General features: G+C 43.6%; 1 protein-coding gene across 2 annotated transcripts; it reads right to left on the bottom strand.

Annotated features, from left to right (window-relative positions):
* Nucleotides 1–147: 147 nt before the first annotated feature.
* On the bottom strand, nucleotides 148–27,628 carry RGD1564712. 2 transcript variants are annotated; one of them, XM_063285927.1, is made up of 4 exons: nucleotides 26,513–27,628; nucleotides 25,650–25,795; nucleotides 2,267–2,369; nucleotides 148–507 (listed from the first exon to the last, which is right to left on the bottom strand). In XM_063285927.1, exons 2-4 carry the CDS (start codon nucleotides 25,715–25,717, stop codon nucleotides 406–408), a joined length of 273 nt encoding a protein of 90 aa, XP_063141997.1. In that variant the 5' UTR covers nucleotides 25,718–25,795; nucleotides 26,513–27,628; the 3' UTR covers nucleotides 148–405. The 2 variants fall into 2 exon arrangements, with proteins under 2 accessions (XP_063141997.1, NP_001100401.1); NM_001106931.2 differs by having other exon boundaries at nucleotides 27,360–27,408.
* Between the last annotated feature and the right edge of the window lie 316 nt (nucleotides 27,629–27,944).

The following is a 27,944-nucleotide window of genomic DNA, read 5'->3' on the forward strand; positions in this document are numbered from 1 at the left end:
CTTCAGACACACCAGAAGAGGGCATCAGATCTCATTACAGATGGTTGTGAGCCACCATATGGTTGCTGGGATTTGAACTCTGGACCTCTGGAAGAGCAGTCAGTGCTCTTAACCACTGAGTCATCTCTCCAGCCCCCACCTTCCAAGTTCTTAAGTGGCTACCTGCCATGAGTTTATATTTAAACAATATCACTTAAACAAAGTACAGTAGGATATTCTCAAAACACTATGAATGATCAGGAAAACAACAAACAAACAAACCAACAACCAACCAACAATGTTGATAAGTTGTGTCCCACTGTGGTCTTTCTGCTTTAGAAACAGGATGGGGGCTGGAACAGTTCAATTCAAAGCATCTAGACTCCAACACTCACTTAGAGCAGGTCACATAAAAGCAGATCGGACTCAAGATAACTCAGTGCTGTAGAGAAGTAAGGGCTTTTGTAAGTTTTTTTTCTTCCAATTTTCTTCTGCTCCCCCACTTCCTGTCTGTACCTCCTTAGGTACCTAAGGGGTTAAAAAATAGGAAACTAAAATCAAATTAAATTTAACTTAAAAAGCATGGCTTCCCTGTGTGTACCTAGTGCCTATAGCTGAGAGCTACATACACTCCTTCCTTAGATGAGCTCCTGAGACAGACACAGGAGAGGTGTAGCCTCAAGGAGTTTCTATGAGCAACTGACTCCTTGCTTGTCAACCAGATTTCTTTATTTATTTTAAATGAGTTAGTTCTTGGACGTGGAGTCAGAGGGCTAGCAATTTTCTCTTTGGAGACTGGGAGCAAAGGAAGGCAGGAGGGCATTAATCATAAATGAGTCAATTAATTACGGCTCTCCTTCCTCTCTAGGGCCAGAGCTGGCAACGGTGGGTCCAAGTTATTTAGGGAACTAGACACTCAAAATGCCCTTTATGGAGTCAATTCTGTGGAAATAAATTACTCTCACCGATCACAATACGCAGTTGTCCCAGGACATGTGGGGAGGGTTGTCTTTTTGTCAGGTTAGTCTACATGATGCTTGCCATGATAATTAAAACCCTGAAGCCATTTGTGGAAAAGCTAAGGCCCCTGTCACTCTGCATCTTTGACTGTATTAATACTGATTGCTCAGAATCCATGCGGTTTGTTCTGCTGAGTGATGCTGTGTCCATATTTGATTATGGTTCAAAGAGGTGTGCCAGAACTCCCAACAGCTCCTAGAGAGGCCTAGACAGCAGGCAAATTATGCCTGGAGAGAGGGCAACCTGGGAGAATATCAGAGTGGGAAACCCAACAAGTGGCTTCAGAGCCCATAGTGTTCTGTTGAAAATGTTTGTGGCAGGAGGTGGCCTCTGCCATACAAGGTAACAGGCAGTAATGTGACGTAGTGGCAATTCCTGCTTAAGAAGGGCCAAGGAGGTGGCAGTAAGAACAGAGGACTCCTTGCTTCCCTCAAAGCACAGGGCCTCTTTTCTGGTTCTCAGTGCCCAGCATCCTTTACCCCACCTAACACATTTTCCACTGTGGATGTTCACTGCAGGTCAGTCACACTGGGAAGGACCAGAATTCTCCAACATCATCCCCTGGAGGTAGGTAAATGGACCCACGGAGACTTCTCAGCAAGGGTATTGCAGTTAGAAAAGCCACACAGAACTCTGGCCCCTCAGATGGAGAATCTTCTAACGAGTCATGGACTTGTATAACACATTAGTGTAAAACAGCCACAGGCAAAATGCTATGTTTCCATGTGTCCACAAATATATTCACATGTGTTACCAGAAACTGTCCTTTTAAACTTCAAAAAACGGTTGGTCGTTGACGATGTTCTACAGTTGAACCTTGGGACTTCTGGCATTTGTGCTAGATAATTCTTTGTTAGGGCATGGGTGTGTGGTGTCCTGTGCCCTTCGGATGTGTAGCAGCATCTCTGGACTCTGTACACTAGGTGCTAGTATCATCTAGAGTTGACACACCCTATTTGTCTCACGTCATCTCCAAGTGTACCCTACAGGACAAACTCCTATCTTACAGTGTAAAAAGCACTTACTTATCTCGATGTACAAGAAGACACTGTAAAGTGAAGGTGAAATGTATTCGCTATTCATTCCTTCTGAGAGGGGGGACTGGAAATGGATGTTGTGGTTTTACTTGAACTATTTTAAATTATTTCTTTTACAATGAGGTCACCTGCTTTGGCTACCTGTGTAATAAAAGGAAAATAAACACAGGATTGTGTTTAACTGGGAGGGGCCCTCCCATCTCATAGAAAATGGTAGCCAGCTCCCTTACCTTGCTTGTAACCTTGAGTGTTGGATTGGAGTTCCGGTAGGGCTGTGGATGGGCCTTTACATAAAAGTCCTTCTTCTCCTGGAGTATAAAAATGGTGGTTGACCTAATGGATTAAAGTGAGGAGAAAATGGAGGCATGAAGGGAAGTAGTATCAAGGCACAGGCAAACTCGTGTGTGTGTGTGTGTGTGTGTGTGTGTGTGTGTGTGTGTGTAACTGGTGTATGAATGATCATGGCTGAGTGGGGCCATGGTTCCCTGAACTGGCTGTCACTAGAATCACCAGAGGAAATGAGGAAAAATGCATCACTGAGTGAAGGGCTGAAACACCCCTGATTGACACTGAGACTCTGCTTTGGAAGACTATTCCGAGATCAGGGTGTGGTCAGAACAAGTCCACTAGGAAAGGCAGGAAGTAATGCGAGCATGATGGTCTTTCCAGTGGCTCCATGTCTGTTCTCTCCACTGCCGAGCTGACCATGTAAACCAGCATGGCGACCATAATACTCTGAGGGGAACACTGGGCTGATGGTGAATGATGATGCTCTTCATAAATTTAATTTCCAAATGTTTTTAAAATGGGCTAAATTGTATTACCAAGTCATAATGCACCATTGTTCTTGTTCCAAATTGGTGTTTCGAGATATTTAAAGAAAGAGACACAGCACTAACTCATCTCGCAGTAAATTATTAAGTGTTTCTGACCACTAACAAAGCTATGAGACAATCAAAGATGAAGAAGAATGTCTTTTAAAAGGGCATAGAAGGAGAGGGCTAAAAGGCATAGAAACAACTCCTGGTACACGGGGCCAGATCTCATCAGAGCTGGGAAGAAGGCTGAGATGCCATGCTGTGGACTCAGTTGAACTCACAGTGATCAGCCTTGTGTAGTTTCCCAAAGTGTGGGGCACGGGGCCACCAGACAGTCACTGTTCAGCACTCGGCTGGGCTCTGCTTCAATGTACTGCACAGGTGATCTGAACATTCAGACAACAAACTGGACCCTCAAGCACTTTCTGAGCATTTTATTATGAAAAACACCCAATATACAGGAATGTAAAAAGCCTTCATTGTGAATGTCCACATCCCGTGAGAGAGGAGGAGCCAACAGCTGCTGACTAACAACAGGTCGCCATATTGGCTTTGTCTTCAGGTGCTTGCTTGGTGTAACTGTTGAGTGTCATTTGCAACCTTTGGAACACCTTCCCCTAAATGCACCCATATGCTTCTCCCAAGCATGAGGCTTTTAGTTTTACAGTTGTCTTTAGGAAGTAAACTGAAATGTTGTTATATCATTAAACTATAGTTTAGACTCAAACTTTCCTGTGTTGTTTCCAAATAAATCTATAAAAAAGCTAGAGCTACTGCCCTCCCTATTTTCTCTCTCTCCAGCTCCCCCATTTTTCTTCCTCACTGCCTCTGTAATTTTTTTTAAAATTAGGTTTCAGGCTAACTTTACACACTATATTTGGTTATTATTTCTTATTAATTTTTCAGAAGCTCCTTTCCACTCTTTGAAGAGTCCAGCTTGATTACCCTATAGATTTCAGATCTGACTATTTCCTCCTGGAACATTTTACTGCCTCCCTCAGCCCCTTTTATTTCCTGAAAAATGGGAAGTTAAGCCTGGAGGCTTGGCTGATAGATTCGGATTAAGGCTTTTGATAAGAATATTAAATAGAACTGTATTAATTGTATCACTTTAGTGTTCTAAGGTCTTTTTAAAATGTTCTTAAGGGGAATAGGAATATATTCAGTGCCCAAAGCCAAAGAGATTTTTTTTTATGGTATTAGTTTAATTTTTTCGTGCAGACAGTGGCAAGCCGGAAGCCAGTCTCTGTACTTGTGTTATCAAGGCAGTGGTGATGGAATGTCTCTCGGCACCACCTCAGTGTTTAGATGTCTGTTTATCTCTACCACAGTTTCAGAAAGCACAGCTGGATTTAAACTGGGTCATGGAGGACAGGAGAGATGTTTAAACAGATGAAGAGTACACGAAGCAGCCTTCTTCCTGTGACTTCTTAAGACAGAAAGAAGAACCACAAAAAATTGAAAAAGTGTATGTCAAAAAGTTTATAGAAGCTTGAGAGGCATTGATAATTTTAGGAGCCATCCTTCACTTTGGGTTTAATCAGCCTGAGAGACATAGTTGTCTAAGTTAGATGAAAAGGGTGTCACCAGTAGCCTTTTTGAAAGACTTTTGTTTGTGTGTATGTGTGTATTTGTATTTGTGTGTTTGTGTGTAGATGTACCTGCTAGAAGAGGGCATTGATCCCTTGGAGTTGAATGTAGGGCATTTCTGAGAGCATGGCTTGTTAAGTGGGCACTAGGCTCTGAACTCTGGTCTCTGTCATTGCTCAACAAGTCCCCTTCTCAGTTATCTGGCTTCACTGCCATTGCTGGTTTGGAGAAGGCAACTCTGCTTCATCTTTCCCCTGAATTGAGTTGACAAGTTCTATGCTGCCTAATTTTATGTATCAGCTTGATAGGGCTAAGAGTTGGCTACATATTGGTCAAATAAGATATACTAGTAAATATCAAAAAGTATTTTCTGCTATTTGTCCTGTGTGGATGATTGAAGAACATTTATCCAACTTTGTACTACAAAATTCATAAGCTCAAAATAAATAACATACAGAATGGTTTTTGATGTGTATGAATTTGATCCCACAGACAAAGTAAAGCTTGTCTTTTTGAGAGACTATGAGTCTGCTAAGAAAGTTCAGATGAGTAGCAGTGACTTTATTCGGGATTCCCTAACATATCTGGACTTTTTGGTTGGAAATTATGGTGGTTAGCTTTAATTGTTAAGTTGATATAACCTAGGCTTACTTGGGAAAAGAGTCTCAAGGAAGGATTATGTACATTGGATTGGCCTGTAGATATGTCTATAGAGAAATTATCTTAAATGATTTGTGAAGATCCAGCCAACTGTGGGTGGTATCATTCCCTAGGAATAGAGGGACAGAATTTTCTAAGCATGGAGGAATTGAGCTGAACTTAAGCAAGCAAGCAAGCAAGCAAGCAAGCAAGCAAGCAAGCAAGCAAGCATTCATTTATCTCTGTTCTTGACTGTGGGTCTGTTATGACCAGCTAGTTCCTGCCTTGATTCCCCTGCTACAGTGGATTATAATTTGGAATTATATAATGGAATAAACTCCTTTCTTTTTGAGGTCTCTTTTATTAAGATATTTTATCACAGCAAAAGAAATGAAACTAAGTCAGAAGCATTATTTCCTCATTATGCTCCCTTCCCTACATTTTGGAACAGTAATGTACATCCTGTGCCATAATATGTTGAAAGTATGTGATCTGCTTTTTGATTTTGATTTTTAAAGATATTGCAGTTAAGAGATTGGTAACTTTGAACTTTGGACATTTAAACATTGTTGAGACTGTGATAGACTCACCAAACTTTTGAAGTTGAACTAAATGCAGTTTGCATTATGTTATGGCTACAAACCTATGGAGGCCAGGGGGTGGAATGTGGTGGTTTGAATAGGTCTTGTAAGACTCGAAGTGAGTCTTAACTACTGGGAGACACCCCCAAGCCCCAAGTGAGACACGGGAATGGAGTTCGATGCAAACACCAAGAGGTTTATTTTTCAGGTACGTCGGGGTGGACCCTCATGGCCAGTGACTAGAAGGTGACCCCAATAACTATAACAAGCAGTTTTTAGGGATACAGGTTACATCAGCAAGGTTACAGTTTAAACTTATTGGCTAAGCATATTGACCTTTGAATCTATTGGCTAGCAAGCCTATGACGCGCATTTGAACTCTATCTGGGACTAGAGGGTCAGATGACTACCAGTCAGTACATTCTGTGGTTTTTCAACAATGTTCCTGCTCCTCCTAAGAACTGTGGATGGAGAATGGAACTAGACCTAGCCTTGACCTGAGGCAGGAAGCTGGTAGGTACATGACCTAATCTTGAACTGAGGCATGGGTGTAAGGCTGGCAAAGGTACCTAGGGTCCTTCAGTATGGCCCCCCATAGATTCATGTGTTTGAATGCTTAGGGATAGGGAGTGGTACTACTAGGAGGTGTGGCCTCTTTGGAGCAAGTGTGTCATTTGATGTGGGCTTTGAGGTTTCAAAGGCTTAAGTCAGGCCCTGTGTCATATTCTTTGCTTGTTGTCTGAGGATCTAGAATAGAACTCTTGGTTCCTTCTCCAGCACCATGTCTGCCTACATGCAACCATGCTTCCCACCATATTGATAATGGACTAAACTCTGAGCCATCTCCAATTAAATGCTTTCCTTTATAAGAGTTGTCTTTGTCATGGTGTCTCTTCACGACAATGGAAACCCTCACTACGACAGTAGACAAAAATCCCTGCCAAGAGCACTTAGTTTATGGATGGAGTATTTTTAAATGCAGATGAAAACAACCGGAGCAACCGTATTTTCTGATTCTGGCTTTAAGCAGTTCTTGGGGTACTGCTAAAAGGTTTTAAATGGCCATTTAATGACGGCTGTTCACTATGCTTCTTAGCTTTTACTTACACTAGCTTTCTTGCTTGAATTACAGTTTTTAAGCAAAATCATTGTAATCTGACTCATTCTGACTGGATTTCCTTCAAATACTTATTAAGCACCTATGAACACACACACGGATAACAATTATTTGAGTCATGAAATAGCTGGTTCTGTTTTTAGGAATTTGTGCATTCAGCATCATAACCTTGTCCTTTGCGATTACTCTAAGATTTAGAACCAAGAATTGACATATACGTGGGTCTCCCTGCCCTCATGGGTTGTCGGCTAATTGGATCCACAAGGGAACTGTGAAGTCGAGTGGGGGTTCAAAAGCCCTGTGAGTACCTACAGTGAATGACCACACTGAGACCGCCAGTCAGTAGGCAGATCAACTTTACTTAGAGTGATTGAAGGCTTAAAAAGTTTTGGGATACTGAGGGTAGGAACATTCAGGATGGGCAAAGGTCCTTGGCTGGGGGCTTTAGGGTACCTGGAATGCCTTATTAGCATGGGGAAGCCTTTTTAGGAATCTCAGGTGCTGGCTGAATAGGTTTTGTCAGGAGAAAGGAAATTGATCCTGTAAACTAATTGAGGTTACATAACCTTCCCCAGATAGAGGCAGGTGTGGGGTCTCAGACTACCCTAGACAAGGTCAGAGAAGGAGGAGCTCTGCTAATGAAGAGAGTCCTCAATTATGAGTGGAGCCCCAGAAAGCCATCCAGACCTTAATTAGCAGTTTTCCCACATATATTCCCTTGTCCACCGGGAATTCCTATTGTTTTCTTTGTGGTAGGGCTGGGTTAAGAAACTCTGACCATGATGTCTGTGACACCTCTGATAGTTTACTGATGCAATACGATTAAAGGTAACTCTTTACCCTGCCCAGGACTTTCCCATAAAAGTTCTAGAAACCAAAAAGCCAGGCACAAATTTCCCTCTGAATAAAAGCTATTTCTGCAGTAGCTACAATGTGTCTTTATTCCACAGCCTGTTAGTTTAAGACACCAATCTACTGTTGAAAAGGCACCTGATTGGGAACTGTATCTCTTAGCTTCAAGGGACAGTCTAGCAGCAGAGGCAGGCATTTAAGCTAAGAAGCCAAGTAGAAGAATATACAGGAGTTCAGTACATGGTCATGCATGGCCAGAGGTTCAGACTGCATATTCAGTACATGCAAAAACAGAGTTTTACAAAAAACAAAACAGACAAACAGAAACTAGCAGGGTGTGCTGTCAGAATTCTGAGTATCAGCAGCCTTTTGTTTAAGGCAGGACTGTCCGAATTTAATGTGACTAAGGAGACCAGAAGCACCCTTGAGAGCTCTGAGGAGTTGTGAAAGATCCCCGAAGGGAGACCCTTACTCAAGTCTCGGGAAGTCACGGACCCCAGACACATGAAAGACCATCTTGATGCAATACGCAGAGGCGAGGTTTATTACGGAAGGCTCCGGACAGACATATATCCCAAGCAGGAGACAGAGGTGTCGACCCTGAGTGGCTGGGAGAAGGGCTTTTTAAAGGAAGAAGTCACAAGACCCAGGAGATGAGGGGATGTCAAAAGGAAATACCAAAAATGTTTCAAGGGGAAACTCTCAAAGTCACAGGATTGTTCTTAAGACTCTAGGGTTTAAATCAGGGGAAAGGTCAAGCCCTCATTCTTCTGAGAAAAGATCTTGATTCCTGTCCTTTAGGGTAAATGTTTGTCAGAGTTGACGAGGCATCTGCATCTGAAACACATCTGGTTAGGCTTTGGCCGGGTTTCCTGGAATACTATCTGCAGGACACAATGGCTGGAACATTATCTGTAGGGCACAATGGGGGCTTGAACAAACATCACAGGGGCAGAACAGAACCTGTTACTCATTTACTCAAGTCCGGTGACATGCAGAGGGTCAGTGAGTCTGTATCAGTCCTCCTGCATGTTTAACCATCTGTCTTCCTGAGTCAGATCCTGTTGCTGAGTTTTGAGCTAGTTTAAAACTCTTTCTCTCAGTTGCAGATGCTTAAAGCCATAGTTCTTCCTTTTGCCACTTCCCTTCAGAGAAACACCAGTCCAGTGCTGGCTTGTTTCTTTGGGACTTTGTTTTCTTCTCATGATTTAGAAATGATAAACAAGAATCATATTGGGTTTGGTAAAGGGTCCAGTCCTACTGGAGTTGGACTTGGAGATGGGATGACTTGCGTGCTTTGGCTTGGTATTTGATGGCTAACTCTACCAGTTTGAGAAGCGACCATAAACAGGTTATAGTGAGTGCATCCTCTCATTTGTGGCCAGGATGGATCCTGGGTGAGGATAAGTAAGTAAATAACTGAAACAAAAAACCTTGCAGAATTAAAAGAGATAAGTGAGTGATGTTTTAAAGACAAGGGGAGAAAAGGAAATACAAATTAGATTTATTGTGAAAATTTGAAGAAAAATTTAGGGCACATCTATTTGATGGTTGTTATTAATATGGAGAAGTCTTAGGAAGAGGTTTATTGGAATGTTGCATCACTTTCCAGTGAAAGCTTATGTTACAGGTAGGAGAGAGCAAGTTCACCAGCAGAAGACATCAGGTAAACAACACAGCAGTAGAAGGCTTCCTGTTAAAAAGCTGGTAGCACTCCTTCCCCACTTCACCCCATACACTGTACCCTCCCCACTGCACCTCTTTACACTGTAGCCTCCCCACTGCACCCCTCTTCTTTGGCAGTGCTCCCCACTGCACCCCTCTCCACTGTACCCATCCCTACTGTACTCCTTTACATTGTACCCTCTGCAATGCACCTCTCCTTACTGTACCCCTTTACACTGTACCCTCCCTACTGCACCCCTCCCCACTGTACCTTCCTCACTGAACCCCCCACTGCAGCCCTCTCCACTACACTCTTTCCACTGTACCCCTCTTCTGCACCACTCCCCACTGCACCCCTCCCTACTGCACTCCTCCCCACTGTACCCCTCTCCACTTTCATCCTTGGCCCAAATAATGGATCCAACAGGGGTTCTCTAGAACTTTTCACTATTGTTTCCTTATAGTTCTGTAAACCACCGAGTAGAAGGTAAAACTGAGGAGGCCCTTCCAGAATATGAATAATTAAAAATGGAGGAAGATGAGAAATATAGATGAGCCTCCACAATGACCTAATTTCTGAATGATGCATTTTGACAGACATAGAAGGTGAGAATATGGATGGATCTCACAAAGACCCAACCTATGAATGATGAATTGGCCAGAGAGTATATATGATTAATAGAATGAACTTGAGATGTAAGATATAATAGAAGAAAACTTGTGATTTACAGAAACCAATTGGAATATAAAAATTGATTTTGAGTGTTATAATTCATGCTTGTAATCATAGCACTTGGGAGGCCGTAGATTTGAGATTAGCCTATCTATGGTGTGGGATCCTGCCTCAAAGACAAAAACAAAACAAAACAAAGCAAAACAAAACAAAAAAAGCAGTATACTCCAGGCAAGAGTAAGAAAGCAATGATTGGATATATCTGGTTGAAATTTTTAAAGGACAAGAATTATAATCTTTTCTTCTTTGCTGGATACCAAACATCATCACTCTCTACAACATAAATATAAAACAAAATTGTGGTGGTTTGAATAAGAACAGTTCTCACATGCTCAGATGTTTGAATGCCGAGTTGGTGGATCTGTTTGGGAAGGAGTAGGAGGCATGGCCTCGTTGGAGGAAGTGTGTCACTGGGGATATGCTTTGAGGTTTCAAAAGTGCACACCATTTCCTGTAGACGCTCAGCTGCAAGCTTGTGGAGAAGATGTAAGCTCTGAGCTACCTGCCTTCCTTGTACTATACTTCACACCATGATAGTCATGGACTCTAACCCTCGGAAACTGTACGCCCCAAATAAATCCTTTCTAATATGAGTTGCCTTGGTCATGGTGTCTCTTCACAGAAGTGGAACAGTAACTAAGACAAGAAGTAAACCTTTTTGTTCTTCATCTACTTCTCATAAATGCAACACTGAGTGATAGTGTTTAGATTTAAACCCAGGCAAGCCAGATGAGAGGAGACACTGTCTGAAAAGGAAACCTCCCCAGGCTGTTCTTACACTCTCTGTCACTCAGGGCAATCAGAGGCATGCCCGTAACAATGCTTCCTAACACGGTTCTCACCCCAGACTCACTTGTGGAGTGTCGTGAGTGTCATCCTTGACTAATCTAATCACAACAGAAGTAGAATACCATGGCCTCTGTGGAGATCTGTTCTCCTAAGAACAATGGAAATGATTACACAAACTTTAAGTCCATGCAGATTTGTGTGCAAAGGCCATAGCTGGGCACTCCTCCTCGGGATTTTAAAGAACCAGAATTGGATATATCTGGTTGAAATTTGTGAAGTGCCACCTACATATTCTTTCTGAAAAATGCATTTGTGTACATCCATCCATTCACTGAATACAGAGCCTGATTTAAATTACAAGTGCTAATAGAAAGAAAATTGTCATGTTAGAGAATGATTCCAAATAGGCAGGCACAGGTATGAGAGCTGGCGGTTTAAGTTCCAAACAACTTAAAAATTATAAAAGAGAAGATTAAAGAATGACGATGGGCTTAATTCTATAAACTGAACTGATGAAGACCTTGAATTGATGAAGACCTTAAAGGACCCAAAGCAAAAAGACTCAGTTTTTGCCTTTTAGAGCAGGAATGTGAAAAGTATGTGTGTGGATATACATACATACATACATACATACATACATACATACATACATACATACCACTACTATATATAGCTTAAGCTAGACTGTACTTAAATCAGTATAGAAAATCCAAGCTGAAGTGCATCAAGGAAGTGAGGACAAGAACAGAGCACCTTTGTAAATGTCTGCTGTGAAAATTACAGGGCCCCAGGGTCATAGTTGGAGAATATGGTAAGGTCAGAGGAGAGTTTTCTCATGTACAGAATGGATGCCAGAAGGGAAATGTTTTAGTCTATTTTCTTCTCCTATAAAAATAACCAAGGCTGGTACATTACAAAGGACAGTAGTTCATTTAGCTCATGGTTTCAGAGCCAGGGGCTGGGTGGCTTCATCAGTTGGACGTCTGGTGAGAACCACACAGCATATGGAGTCATGATGGAAGAGATCACATCATTAGACTGAAGTTAGGGATTCTGGGGCCAGGCTTCAGGCTGGTTCCTTAAATTATTTTTTAAAACAATTCACTTTTGTACATCCTAATTGGGATGACCCCCCTCCAGTGACATAGCAATGTCCTACCATGCTCTGCTTTCTCAGAGGTCCCATGAGCTCAACATTGTCACACAGAAGTTCCAGCACCTGGGGACATAGTCTGACCACAGGCACATATACCACAGTAGGACACGTGCATGCTGGGAACATCAAAGCAACAGAGAAGAAGCAGCTGACAATCCAAAAGACAAAAGAAGATGATGGCTGGAAGAGATGGGACCAAGGCACTGAGGGAAGGTACCCTCAATGGTGATATAGACAGTTTATCCACAGTGACAGGAGGAAAGAGAGAATATGTGTCTATTATAGTTATAGCTTTGTACCTTTAAACAAATATGTGATAAGAAACACTGACATGAAATCCACCCTCAGCAGGTTATAAAGGTATGGATTCATATTGTCAATTACAGGCATAGTGCTGTCAACCTTTTGCATTATTGAGATTGTACATCCCCTGCCCTCCTCTCCTGTGACCCCCATTGTGCTCTCCCCATCTGTGAGCTTGACTATTACAGATACCTCATGGGAGCAGCCACACAGCACCTGCCCTGATGCTGGCTCATTTGCTTAGTATAACGTCCTCTGGATTCATTTGATTGTCACACTTATGGGGGAGGGGTAAAGTGAAGACAGCTGGGGGCAAGGCAGCTAGGATGTTTACAAAGACATCGTCAAAGTACTGACCCAAGCTTTTAACACTATACAATACGATCAAATTGGAAGGAATCATCCAGGGCCCATCTAATAAGGAAGAAACACAAAACATGTGTACCAATAGGCACTGGGTATATTACAGCATCACCACTAGCAGATGAAAACAGACATGGAATTTTAGATAACTGTTCAGGAATGCAGCTCCCAGTCCAGACTATTCAATATTTAACTAGGTCAAGATTTAGGCTTATGGAAGATATTTTTTAAGGTTTTCTTTTCATGACAAAGGTCTGCTAGCTTTTCCTCTCTCCTCTTTTTGCTGTCCCTTCAGATGAGGAGACCAACATGAGAGTGCCTGGTTACTCTCTTCTGTTCTTCAGAGATAGGCAGCTCTCAGGGCAACCTCAAGTTTGTGGGAGAACAGACACAGAGGTGAAACCTTGCTATGGTGCTGTCCCTCAGATGTCAGCACCAGGACATCCCCGTGTCAGCATGAGGCACTGGGAGACAGAGCAGCAGTTTTAGAAATGGTTCTTCTGGGTGTTTTCCAACTGAGTTGAATGCTGGGTGATTTGTTCTTGTTCCTCCAAAAGGTACAAGTCACACTGACTTTGTTTGCAGCTTTTGTGCATTCTCTGACTAGGGTGTGTCTCTAAGTAGTGAACATCCTTAAAAGGTTTCCAAATGAAGCAAGGAGGGTGGGAGAAATTCTACCCAAATAAAGACAACATGGATGACTCACAAAGTCACTCGGGTCAAGAAGACACAAAGTGGAACTCACATCTCACTATCAGCAAATATATGTCACAAGATACCAGGAGAAGAGCTGTAAAGTAACAGAACCTGTGAAAGGAGACTCATGGGCTGGACATGGGATGGGCATCAGCTTCAGAAACACTCCTCAACTGTATTTCTGGACTCGCTTGTCAGCTAGTAGAACATCTTTCTTTCCAGTCTCAAAAAGTATACCTGTACACATGGCCTCTGATGCGTACACACAGACAAAATACAGGGGGTCGAAGTTACCTGTCAGGCTCATAACAACTATCATTGACTCTGTGTGTAGTCACCTGTGCGCTGTGGAATCAAGCAACCTGAGTCCAACCTGACTCAGGCGCAAATATTTCACTAAGGTCTCTTGCTCTTCCTTGTTCTCTTCCTTAGAGGCCATCCTTTCCTATCAACAAGATCACTCCTATCCATAAAACAGGAGCAGGCAAAGGAGAGTCTCCAAGATGCTGCCATCTTTTTTCTTTTTCTTTATTAACTTGGGTATTTCTTATTTACATTTTGATTGTTATTCCCTTTCCCGGTTTCTGGGCCAACATCCCCCTAACTCCTCCTCCTCCCCTTCTATATGGGTGTTCCCCTCCCCATCCTCCCCCCATTGCCGCCCTCCCCCCAACAGTCTAGTTCACTGGGGGTTCAGTCTTAGCAGGACCCAGGGCTTCCCCTTCCACTGGTGCTCTTACTAGGATATTCATTGCTATCTATGAGGTCAGAGTCCAGGGTCAGTCCATGTATAGTCTTTAGGTAGTGGCTTAGTCCCTGGAAGCTCTGGTTGCTTGGCATTGTTGTTCATATGGGACTCAAGCCCCTTCAAGCTCTTTCAGTCCTTTCTCTGATTCCTTCAACGGGGGTCCCGTTCTCAGTTCAGTGGTTTGTTGCTGGCATTCGCCTCTGTATTTGCTGTATTCTGGCTGTGTCTCTCAGGAGAGATGTACATCCGGCTCCTGTCGGTCTGCACTTCTTTGCTTCATCCATCTTGTCTAATTGGGTGGCTGTATATGTATGGGCCACATGTGGGGCAGGCTCTGAATGGGTGTTCCTTCTGCCTCTGTTCTAAACTTTGCCTCCCTATTCCCTACCAAGGGTATTCTTGTTCCCCTTTTAAAGAAGGAATGAAGCATTCACATTTTGGTCATCCTTCTTGAGTTTCATGTGTTCTGTAGATGCTGCCATCTTGAATTGGCCTTAGTTCAAGGGCCACCTTCCCAGGATAGGGAAAGTTTAGGGTAGGGAACAGGATATGCCTGCTGTACCTTGTAACAGGCAGGGACTGAGGGATGGACCCTGGGGAACCTCATGACCAGATCACTTTAATAGGTTAAAGAGGCACCTCAGTGCTTTGTCCTGGGTTCGAGACCTAAACATTGGTTCATCAAGTGGGACTTGGTGCAGTTTTACTTTGGTCTGTCATGGGCTCCCTTTGTGGAGTGAGTAGAGGTGTGTGTGTGTGTGTGTGTGTGTGTGTGTGTGTGTGTGTGTGTGTGGTGTCTTTCCAGGAAAAGCCTCTCATATAACAGAAGATAGTGAGGTTGTAGTTTATCCAAGTGCTAAATCAAATACAATAAAGATACTCAAAACAGAGGAACCATTGAAGGAAGGAAGGGTATTGTTAAAGATGCACCGGATAGCTAGAAAGGCATATAATTTAGCAAGTAACTGCAGTCATCAAGGTTTGATGCGGTGTGAGAAACAATGTGCACAGGATATGGACATGCACATGGCATACACACATACATGACATGCACAGACACATGCATATATACACGTGCACATATACATGACACACATACATATGATGTGCACAAGTACATGACATACACATACACAGTCACATACATATGACATGTATACATACATGACATACACACACATGACATACACATATATATCACGTGCATACACACTTGACATGCATAGACACAGACATGCATATACACATAACAAAACATGACATGCACACACATGACAAAATATGACATACACACATGACAAAATATGATATGTATATAAACATAACATGCACACACATGACATATACACATGACATGTGTATACACATGACGTATACATGCATATGACATGTACATACACATACTCTTGACACACAAAGGTTAAGGCTAACAGTTAAAAGTATGACTCTGGAAGAACTTCCAACACCATCATGAACAACTGGCACCAGATTTGAGACACTCTGTGTCATAATTATAATCTGGTGGCTGGAGCAACAATACCCGGGAGAGTCTTAAGTGTTGGAGAACCCTGCTAATAAGGTCAAAGTCCATCATGTCTGGGTAGCTTGGCACACAATGAAGGACTCCCTTTCTCAGCTGGGCTTCCCTTTCTCAGCTGCCTGGCTCTGTTTGTAGAGTGTCTCTAAGCACAGGTGCCCGGCCCTTTTTAGAGGATAACCCTGCACAGAACTTTCTGCAAGCACTGACACAAGTCCTGTTCTTTCCTCCCACCCATATGGTAATTAGGTGCTATGTTATGACCAATCAGACCTTTCTGCCTGTAACTCTGACAGCCCTCATCCATTCTACCCCAGAACAATAAAATGAGCTCTCTCTGAAGCTGACTCCTGAGAGTTCTCTCCATCATACCTATGTCTTTCTGAACCCTGCTCTCTGCTTCTGCTTCCTTTGCCATGAGGAAAAGGGAGGCTCACACTTAGGATCCATGGCTTCAGGTCGCTTCACCTGATGATTTAAAAAGACTAAAATGCGTTGGAGAGGATTGCTTGAACAAGGTTGTGTAGGATGCTGCAGTCTTCTCTGTAACCGAGGACAGAGGACAAATGGTGAGGGTCATCAAGGGCAGCTCTACTAGTCCAGATAATAACCATGTGCCAGACGTTCATGGCTCATGGTGTGTGAATCATAGAGAGAAATGCCCAGCCAGGTCTCCTAAGGAAAATGATCTCAGAGGAGTAAAGAAAAAATATCTACAGTCTCTAGAAGGCTTCGTGTGAGTTGTTTATTTAGATAAGTAAACACTCTCTTTAAAAGCCTACTGGTGTGGTGATATCAATAACAGGCAATCTTCACGGGGACTCAGGCTGTTTAGTTCCAGTTTCTGTTTAAGAAAACACAGCCCACCAGGTCTTGAACATAACATGCTTCTCTTTGCACTCCTCAGTGAATAGCAAAGGGCTGCCTGATCTTGGAGAGGTCTGTCTAGTTCCTTACAAAGCCAATATCCAGATTTGTGCCTCCCTAATCCCTTCCTTCCTATTTACATTAGGGGGGATTAGAAAGGATTTATTTATTTTTATTTTATGCATATGAGTGTTTTGTCAGCATATATACAAGTGTACCCTATACATGTCAGGTGCCTGGGGAAGCCAGAAGAGGGAAACACATCCTTCAGAAATGGAGTTACGGGGCTGGAGAGATGGCTCAGCCGCTAAAGGCTAGGCTCACAACCAAATATATAAGAAATGGAGTTACGGATGGTTGTGAGCTGCCATGTAAGTACTGGGAACTGAGCCAGGTCCTGTCCAAGAACAGTAAGTGATGTTAGCCACTGAGCCGTTTCTCCAGCCCCCTCCTTGCTCTTATTATGGACAATGAAACAGTTAACCACAGAGCAGCATCTTTGGGGAAAGGGTTCTACTGAGTGAGAAGAGAGAGGGAGGTGGGATACTGACCTTACATACTGATCCTGCTAACCTGGGAATGAGTCTCACTGCCATTCCCCGGGGTACAGTTGCTAGGCATTCCTTCTAATGCTGCTCTTTGGTTGACTCTGGACTACCTTCAGATTTAACTGTCATGCCCCTCTGTTTCTCAGCCTGCTCTTTTGTCTGGTTTTCTTTTTTTTTTTTGGTTCTTTTTTTTTCGGAGCTGGTTTTCTTGATGGTTTGCTAGTCTGTCTGCTGAACACTTCCTGGCACTCCCTGTTTTTCGCTGACCCCCTTTCCTTGGATCTTGGATGAATTCTTATGCCTCCCAAATGCAGGTGGTACATTTTCGTCCCTCCCCTGCACACCTTCAAAAACACTCACGGCTCTGCTCTGTGATTGCTACTTAGTGATCTGTATTTAGAGATCCCTCCCTCTCTACTATTCCCCACCATTCTGGACCTTCTGTTTAACATCCTGGGCACGTGTGGATGGGATTGGCCCAGTGGTCGGTGGTCCATCGGTTGGACTCTCTCAGGCACACACTTCCAAGCTTCTGTTTTCCCTCCATGAGAATAGAGAGGCCGAGGCCCAGTACCACCAACTCCAGACGGTCATACTTTGCTATGACAGGTTTGATTTCCTTTTTGAATCAACACTTGCATACACAGTGTTTAAAAGCAGTTTTGTAGAAGTCAGGGCTCTGTAGAAATTTGGCTTTGTTTTGATTCCCGAAGAATAATTTATAGATTTCTTTTACTGTGACAGGAAAAGGTGACCCAAGTGTTCTGTATGCTGGCATTTAAGGAGGTAACCCTTAGTACTCAGAATTTGAGGTATATGCTTTTTAAGAAAATTTAATATACTCTTGAATTGTTAGTTCTTTATAGGTTTCCAGTTTAGCATTTATCTATTGAAAGATTCTAATTATTTTATTCCCCTATGTTTATTTTTATTGATCTGGTTTATTGAAGATGAGATGGATGTACACATTTTTCATTACAATTATATTTATCTATTTCTCCCTGAATCTTTGGGTTTCAATTGCCATGAATAGACACCATGACCACAGCAACTCTTATAAAGAGGAACATTTATTTGGGGCTGACTTACAGTTTCAGAAGTTTAGTCCGTTGTTGTCATGAGGAGAGCATGGCGGCACATAAAACAGACATGATGCTAGAGAAGGAGTTGAGAGTTCTACACCTTGATCCACAGGAGCAGGAAAAGAAATGGGACACTAGTCCTTGCTTGAGCTTCTGAAAAACTCAAAGCCCATCCCCTAGAGACACAGCTCCTGCAACAAAGCCATGCCCACTCCCATGAGGCCACACCCCATACTAATAGTACCCCTCCTTATGAACTTTTGAAAGTCATTTTTATTGAAACCACCACACTCTGCCTGATTACGTACTTGCTTGTATGCTTCATTTTTAAAAAGAGTTTCATTAATCTCAGTAGAAAGCATAGTTACTAACAACATTTAGTCACAACTATTTCATGTTTCATCTTTGTAAGAAAAATCTCCATTTAAACAAATTCCCTTTTGAGGTGCTCATTGACTCAGCTGGACTCCATCTGTAGTGATATGAATAAGAAATGTTCCCCACAGGTTCCCGTATTTGAACTCTTGGTCTCCAGTTGGTGGTGCTATTTGGGGAGGTGGTGGAGCCTCTAGGAGGTGCAGCCTTGCTGGAGGAAGGACATCACTGTAGGATCAAGCATTGGGGGTTTATTGTCTTGTTCTACTTCCCGCCATGGCTCTCCGCTTCCTGTGTGCAGGCAAAATGTGATCAGCCCGTTTACTGCATTCACTGCTCTGAATGGCAGCAATGCCTGTAATCTCAAAACTTCAGAGATGCAGGGAGGAGGATGTGGAATTTGAGGCCAGGCCGAGTCACCCATGACCATATAAAGAACAAACCAGCAAACCAATGAACAAACAACAAAAAGTACTGTTGGGGGCACAAAGGTCAGTAGGGAAACCAGGAATGTTAAACACACAGGGGTCTCCTTTCAATGGAGGGGAGAAAATATTTGTTTTCCCACCCAGAAGACTTGGAGTAGATTTTGTTAATGACCTGGTGGTCTTTTTTGCTGTCTGTGGAGGCTGACTTCACCCACCTTTTGCTATAGATACAGACCTTATGCAAATTTCCCAGAATGATTATCCCAGACTCTCCATCCTTAGACTCTCACCTTTAGCTCCCAGAGTTGATAGAACCTAGTGGGGATGCCAGATGTACTTTATGGCCTGCTGACTGCTATGCTGTCTCAATTAGAGACTGATTCTAGGCCCTTTAGCTATAGAACCCACCCTCATGGTCACATGTACTTGTAGAGGAGTTTCTATGTAGTCACACCCTGAGCCATGTTGCATACCTGGAATTGGACTGGTTGTAGCCTGGAAACATTTTCCCAAATTGTTCTGTGTTTTAAATATGCTGAGGACAAGCTGCTGGGCATTAGACGCCCCAGAGCCTGATCTAGGTTGATGATCTGTACTGGGTTTTTGTTCTGGTTTTTCCATTGACCGCTGCCTGCATTGACACCTTCAGGGTCCCCCTCAAAGACTGAAAGAGCACGTTGAGATGATGGACCCCCACCTTGAGGGTTGACAACTCCAGGCTTCCCTTTATCATTGCCCAGGTTTAGGTTAGGAGAGTCTGAATTCACATCTTTTCAGGGCATTTGACTTTGAATTTAACCCATGTCCTCAGGGTATCAAGCAACTCTGGGGAAGAGCAGAACTTTTTCGTGGTAGAAAGAACTTATTCCCTCCCACTCTACCCACCTCTTACCTCTCCCAGCCTCTTCAGGTGCACAGTCTTAAGGCAGAAGCTCACCCACTGGAGTATGCTATTCAGTCAGGGGAGAGCAGAAGACTCGTGGGCTCTTCCTTCCAGACAGGTCTGCAGGCCTGACAGTTGTCCTGCACAGAAGACAAAGGATGCCATAGCAGGTGCCTGCTTTAGACTATTCTAGATGCCTTCACATGCTCTGTTAGTTTGCCTTCTCAGAAGAAGATGCAGAGATCAGGAGTCATAGAGTTCCTTGCTTGACTGACCTTTCTAGCTTGATGCAGACATTTCAGTTTTCCTGTTTTTGCGTACTGATGTGGATTAAGAATCAACAATCATGGCTTTGTTGTTTACACATTATAAAGGTAAGGTGACCCACAGGTAACCAAGAAAAGGCCCCTTTATTGTTTTTGAGACATCCTCTGACACTGAAGCTTCAGAGTCCTGTGCTCTCCTGTTTGATGGAGGTCTTCCCTCGCTTTGTGCTGTTCACTCAGGCAGACTGACGTCCCGGTCCCCACCTCCTGTGTGCCCACATCTCTGGGAGAGATTCTTTAACTTTGTGGCAGAGACCTTTAGCTTCCCCCAATCATCTTTGCTCTTTGTGTTTCTTATGAACCAAAACCCTGTACTTGGTTGCTGGTTTGTTTTCAGATGCCTTTGAGTGAAATGAATGAAATTGTCAGTCTCCCTTGCTGTCAGAGATGACTAATGGGGTCCGAGCAGAAGTCACTGGCTGGAGCTTGTGAAGGGCACTGACCTAGAGGGGAGGTGTGTCACATGATAGGCAGGGATGATAATTGTCTACCATCCCCTGGCTGGGAATAGAGGGCCACACCATCTTTGAGGACAGAGCCAAACACTCAGAATGAAGGAGGGTTGTTAAGCCTTGAACCGCCATTGACCCTGAAGCACCAGGCTCTGGATTTCCTTCCTTAAATGAAAATTATCTTCTTTAGGCTCTCTTTTCTATTCTTAAATATGCATATACACATATCTCATATGTGCAAGCTACCTGACAGTCTAGCAAAGGATATTTTGATTACACTTGCCTTTTCCCTATATTATAATCATACAGATATAATATATTCACATTCTGTTAACATTATCAAGTATATGGTTGTATCCATGGTTTCAGATAATAACTTTGTACCAAGGAAAAACACAAAAATGCACATTAGGTAACATTATAAGCAGTTCCGCAGGTAATTGTATGCCGTTACATTAAGTTTTAAATTTTCTCCTGTAAAATTTTAATGTAATTAAGAAGATTCATGATGTTGGAATGCTACCCGGGCCACCGTCTGCCTCTCTGTCACTGTCTCCAGTATTAAAAGCGTAGAGTGGAGCCAGACGGGCTGTTTCTAAAATGCCTTTGCCTTTAGACAGCACCTCAGTGAATGCTGAGGTCTTCCTGGGATTGTGCGTGTATTTCTGTGACTAGTGGCATGAGGCCCAATTGTTACCTATAACTGTCTTTCCATAATGCACATAAATAAGAAATTGTCATTGCCACATATATCTGGTGTTTATGACTTGTAAGTTGAGGTGTGTGATGGGCAGTTTAAAGGTCAACTTAACACGAGCTAAACTCATCCAGAAGAACCTCAATAAGAAAATGCCTCTGTGAGACCAGGATGTGGGCATGCTCCCAAGGAACTTTTCCTTTCTTTTGTTTTCTTTTAGTGGATATTTTTATTTGCATTTCAAATATTATCCCCTTTCCCGGTTTCCCCTCCAGAAACTCGATATCTCCCCCTGCTTCTATGAGGGTGCTCCTCCCCAGTCCCTCCCACCTCTCCACTCTGACATTCCCCGACACTGGGGCATCGAGCCTTGACAGGGCCAAGGGCCTCTCCTCCCATTGATGCCCGATAAGGCCATCCTCTGCTACATATGCGGCTGGAGCCATAGGTCCATCCCTGTGTACTCTTACAATGGTGGTTTAGTCCCTGGGAGCTCTGGGGGATCTGGTTGGTTGATACTGTTTTTCTTCTTATTGGGTTGCAATAAGGCATTTTTCTTAGCTAGCATTTGATGGGTGAGGACCCAGGCCATTGTGTTAGGGCTACTCTCCGGCTGGAGGTCCTGGGTTCTATAAAAGAGCAGGCTGAGAAAGCCGTGGAAAGTCAGTAAGCAGCACTCCTCCATGGCTTCTGCATCAGCTCCTGCCTCCAGATTCTTGTCCTGTTTGAGTTCTTGTCCTGGCTTCATTAAAGATGGACTACATTGTCGAACTGTAAGGCAAATAAACCCTTTCCTTCCCAACTTGCTTCTGGTCATGGTGTTTCATCACAACAATGGAAACCCTGACTAAGGAAACAATTGGAAGGCCAGACCCAGAAAGGTGGATTCATGAAAGAAAAAACTCTGTGATTCTATCTTCAAACCTTTACTTTAAGAAAAATCAAAAAACTGAAAGTAATTTATGCTTCCCCTCCCACTCTATTCTCTGATGATTCCCCTTAGACAGCCACAACTAAAATGCAGTGCATTTCGACTAAGTGATCTGCATACAACTGAGAATTTACTTCAGCACATTAAGAGAGAAAAGAAAATCCAAGTATAGTTATCAAGCAAAACATTACAACAATAAAAATCAAATAACAAAAAATACCATAAAAAGGTTATGTGTGTGCTTTTGGGGGTGGGGAAGTCTCAGTTTTACTCAATTGGAATCTTTCTAAAATAAAGTTACCTTATAATATTTATAATTCAATAAAACTCAAACTGCTGATGTGTTCCCAAACACAGTGAAAACATGAAGACAAAAATGGTGTTGAGTCACATTCAAGATATCCCTCTTGGAGCCGAGGTGGCAGCTATTGGGAAGGTGTGACTGTGTGTGGCTCCCTGATGAGACTGTCAGCTCAGAAAGCACACAGCTGATGTCAGAGTCCTTCTGTCTGACACAGAGATCCTCACAGATGCTAAGTGGGAATTAGGTAGGAAGGAGCAAAGGGAAGGTCATAAATTCCGCCTCAAACAACGGGCTGTCACCAGTGTTTCTCCTCTTCCCTTATGTGGAGTAAGCTTCTCCCCAAGTAGGTACCTGTTGGAGCATGCAGTGCCTCTCAAATTGTCATCAAATGCTCCTTTTGCAAGGTCTGGATGCTCATGTGTCTCAGCGGTGCTGCCAACGCCTCTGCCACAATCCATCTGTTCATTTGGGGTGCCTACCGCCACACACCCCCAGCATTCTGGATGCTAGTTATGTTATGGTGTGTTGCCAGATCATGGGTTTTAAGGATTCTCTGTGGTTCCTCCAGCTGAGCAGATCGCATTAGGGGCTTCAGCCCCAGGGTTGATCTGTCTGTCTCTGCAGTGCCTCGGTAATGGTCGCTCCCTCTGGAACAAGTCCCAGCTGAGATGAGAATGTTTCTTTCTGTTTTAGTCAAGGGCATTCCCCAGTAGCTTTTGTTCCTGCTGGCCTAGGACACCAAAGCAGGTGCTAGATCATCCTGTTTGTGTGTTTGCTCACTCATTGAGGGGGTTGGACTTGGGGTCCCATACATATTGAACATAGGCTTTGCCACTGGGCTATTTAAGCCTAACTTTGAATGTAAGGAACAGCTATCCCTCCCAAGCCTGACTTTTAGGAACCATGGTGGGGACATAAAAGGTCTTGGCACCCCGTGAAATAAGTGCTGTTTCCTTTGAATTTTAAAGATGACTCATCTGATGTGACGGTTGGGTTAAGTTTCAGAATGACATATGATGCTTAAAATGCCCTTGCCTGTAGGGTGAGCAGCCTAGACCCCAAATAGTTTTTCTTTTGTGCTCAGGGACTGAAGTAATTATTCCCTTCTCAGACTATGTGTAAATCTTCCCCCCTATCTGAGGGGAGACTAAAGCAGCCTTTAGGAATGGAATGTACTAGAAATTGCTATCAAAATTGTTAGAGATATAAAATAGTCACACGTGTAGTGATCTGAAAGGGAGGGAAAAAATGCCTCCACGTAGGGAGAAAAGTCAACTTCCCTGCATGGACTGACTGCAGTGGCCAAGCAAAGAATAGAGGGGAGGAACTTGAAAGGTAAAAGATGGGTTTGGAATTAGTATGGTGTGGATATATCCCCTCCTGTTGAAGGCTTGATTGTCAAACTGTGACATTGTTGGGAGGGAGCAGAGGGGGGTAGAATGTTGTTAGCTACTGGGGTTTTTTTCTTGAAAGATAGACTGAGGAGTTCACTGCACATAGGAGTCGCAAAGCTGGCTGGTACGGAAAGAGATCCAATACAGGAATGACACCCTGCATCAGAGCACAGGAAGAGCACGATGGCTCTGCAGAGGTCCCAGTGGAGACCCTGTCCCTCCAGCTGTCAAATCTGCTCATCTTACGTGCCTTCATAAGTGACATTACAAATTCCCCCAGCTTCATAAACCAGCCACCAAATTAGTGTCACATTAGGCTCAGTCCTCTCATTACTAGAGACGTGTGCAATGGTCCCTTTGCAGTATTGCATATATTCTTGGGAGTCTAGATAGAGAACAGAAGGGTATCAAATTGAGACTGAGGAGGCCAAATGCCTATGGCCACTGAACTAACAGATGGGGGCTAACAAGACCTAATTCCAGTGGTCTGAGAAGCCTGCATAGTTGGGAACATATTAGTTCCTGCTGCCAAGAACTTCCAGTTTCCACCATTACCAATCAACACAGCGTGACTCCACTCCCCTTGTTGTGTGGTGAAGGAGGCTGGGTGGGCCAATGATAGGCAAGATGTGCAGCATTTGCAGGTAAAAGTGACTACGAAACAATCCCAATCTTCTGCAGCTCTGATCCCCTCGCCTGAGACTAAAATGCTCAGATTTGGCTTTGCCATCAGCCTTAGTAGCTTCTGGAGTGGACAGAGAGGGGCTACAGACTCTAACCACGATGTGAGAGCAGAGAGAGGCTTTGGCTGCTGCTTGCCTTTGGGATTTTCAGTTGTCTGCTCTGGCAGGATGCAGGCCAGCTTGGTTGATACACGAGTGGTGAGCAGTTCAGACAAAAATCGAAGGCCAAGCAAGGTGAGCGAGGGGATAAAATCAAAGAGGACACCAAAAGAGGCTGAGGAGCTCCCCAGGTGACTGATTATGAAGAAGAAATGGGACTTGGAGACTACTAGCTTTTAGCGCCCATATATGGTGGGTGGGTAGGGGGAACTAACATTTAGTGCTCATGTATGGGGGTGGGAGGACTAGCATTTAGAGCCCACATATGGGGGTGGGGAGGACTAGCATTTAGTGCCCATGTATGGGGGCAGGGAGGACTAGCATTTAGCACCCATGTATGGGGGTGGGAGGGGGACTAGCATTTAGTGCCCATGTAAGGGAAATGGAGGGATTTGGTTTGAAGATAATAAATGTAGCATAGGGACTTATTAATTTTTAAAATTAACACATATAAAGTAATGAGTTTCATTGTTGCATTTCCACAAATATCCAATTCTGCTTTCAGTTTACAGATACTCTCATCCTCCTTCTCCTCCGCGCCCTCATTAAGAATATTTTTTCTGGGGTTGGGGATTTAGCTCAGTGGTAGAGCGCTTGCCTAGCAAACCCAAGGCCCTGGGTTCGGTCCCCAGCTCTGAAAAAAAGAAAAAGAAAAAAAAAGAATATTTTTTCTTTTTCATGGTCTTTTTCTTGGTTTCACAGCATACATGCATACCCATGCACACATATATACATGCTTGAGACCTAAAGTCTAAGGGTTTCATATGCGGGGGAAATGTGCAGTATTCGTCTTTCTGAGTCTGGGTAACTTTGCTTACTAGTTGTCATCCATTCACTTTCTGCAAACATCATAATCTCTGTTTTGCTGGATAAAACTTCAGCGTGCATCTGTCCCACCTTTGCATTAACCATTCATCTGTTGATGGACGGCCAGACAGTTCCACTTCTTGGCTTTCGTGAATCATGGGGCAATGAGCAAAGATATGCAAATCCCTCTGTGGTAAAACTTGCAGTCCTTTGACTGATGCTTGAGAGTCGTTTCTCTAAAAAAACAAAGATAGCGCTGAACAAATATTGAAAGCAAACATATTGATTGTAAATACACCACACAAAGATCATAAAGAGGAATCTAAGTTATTATGATTTCAGCATATCAGTGATGGTTTCTGTAGTTTCATTCTCACAAAGCAGAGGTGCATGAGCTGCTGGGGACGAGTGAGCTATGCTTGGGGCTCTGTAAGTTGCTGAATACTCATCAGGCTGGGGATTGGGAGCTGGAGACAGATGCTGATGAGAACCACGGAGCAGTGAGGGAGCTTCTCGAGTGTAAAGGGAAGATGGTGACATGGAAGGAGACAGATTTGGGAGTCACACGGCAGAAAGAGCCAGTGTGACCCAGGGGTGAATGATATGCCGGGGAGGAAAGGAGGCTCAGCAGATGTGGGGATGGAGGTGAGTGAGCAGCACCAAGAGAGAAGAGGCGTAAGGAGGACCTGTGGGAGAGAGGAGAACACGCCGAGAAGCACATGTGTGGTCACACAGCACGAGATAGCACGTCACACAGGAGATCGTTTAAAATTTTAACTAAAAATTTAAGTTAACATACAAAGTTAGCATACAAGTTATGACATTTTCATACATACATGCCAATATACTTCGCATTCCTGCTCCTGACCCACTAACCTCCCCCATCTTCCTTGACCCCACTTGTTGGACCTCATCCTCCATCTTCTGCTTTCAGATTGCAGAGGTGCACATACCCCACTCCCATGCACATATACACATATGTCGTCTCCATCTCCGTCCCGCAGAAAGGAGCCACACCACGACGTTCTTCTCAAAGCAGTTTATTCAGGAACCTTTCTTTCTGCATGCAAGCTGCAATCTCTTACCCCCAAGCACACTCCCTACTAAAAAACCTGTAACCTCGCCCCATTAGTCCAGTCTACGTAGTCTCAGTTCATAGGTCCACGCCAAATGGCCTGATCGTGTGTCATGGTGCACCTGTGCAGCTCTCACAATGGGCGTGGCCTACTTTTGGGTGTATGAGGAAGTCAGGTGCTAGTCATAAGACTTGGCAGCAGTCCCGGGGGCCATCTTGGGATTGCCGCCACACCTGCTCCCCACACACATACATATACCACACGCACATGTACACACACACACACACAACACACACACACACGTATCTTCACACACACACAAATACACACATGTACCTTCACACACACACACACATATATACCACATACACGTACCTTCACACATACACACATACATACACATACATATACCACACACATATGTACCTTCACACACACACACATACATATACCACACACACATGTACCTTCACATACACACATACATGAACCACACACACATGTACCTTCACACACAGACATACCACACACACATACCACACACACATATACATACACATACATATACCACACATACATGTACCTTCACACACACATGTACTTTCACACATACATACACACATACATACATACACATACAAATACCACACACAGATGTAGAGAGCAGCGCGGCGAAACAAAGATGGCGCCGACATCCAGCCTTGTCTGGATATAAACGACTTACTGCGCATGTGCAGGCTTGTCCCCTTGCTAGGGCTCCCTCTAGTGGTGAACAGCGGTACTGCACATGTGCAGTTTATGCACCAGGTGTCAGTTGACCGTTAATATGCTAATGAGGTGATTCATTCTCCGCCAATCCCTGGAGGACAAGTAGTGGGGTGATCCAAGCCCCACCAATCCCTGAGAGATAATTAGCATACTGTTGTCTATATAAGCCGAGCGATTTTGCTGCTCAGGGTCCCTGTTCAGAAGAGCTGTAACACTGAGAAGAGCTGTAACACAATAAAGGTTTGTTCGCAGAAGAATCCTGTTGCCGGGCGCTGTTCTTACTGGCGGGACATTAGGCGCGCGACACACACATGTACCTTCACATACATACACATACACACACACACACACACACACACATACACACACATGCATGCACGCACGCACAAACACATGGTGGAGGACAGATATAGGTAGGTAAATAGGTAGGTAGGTAGGTAAATAGGTAAGTAGGTAGGTAGGTAGATAGATGGATGGATGGATGTATGGATAGATAGATAAAATTAAAAAACTCAAAATCAAAATAGTACAAGGTAACTTA

Source organism: Rattus norvegicus, chromosome 4, assembly GCF_036323735.1.
Source record: "Rattus norvegicus strain BN/NHsdMcwi chromosome 4, GRCr8, whole genome shotgun sequence".
NCBI lineage: Eukaryota > Metazoa > Chordata > Mammalia > Rodentia > Muridae > Rattus > Rattus norvegicus.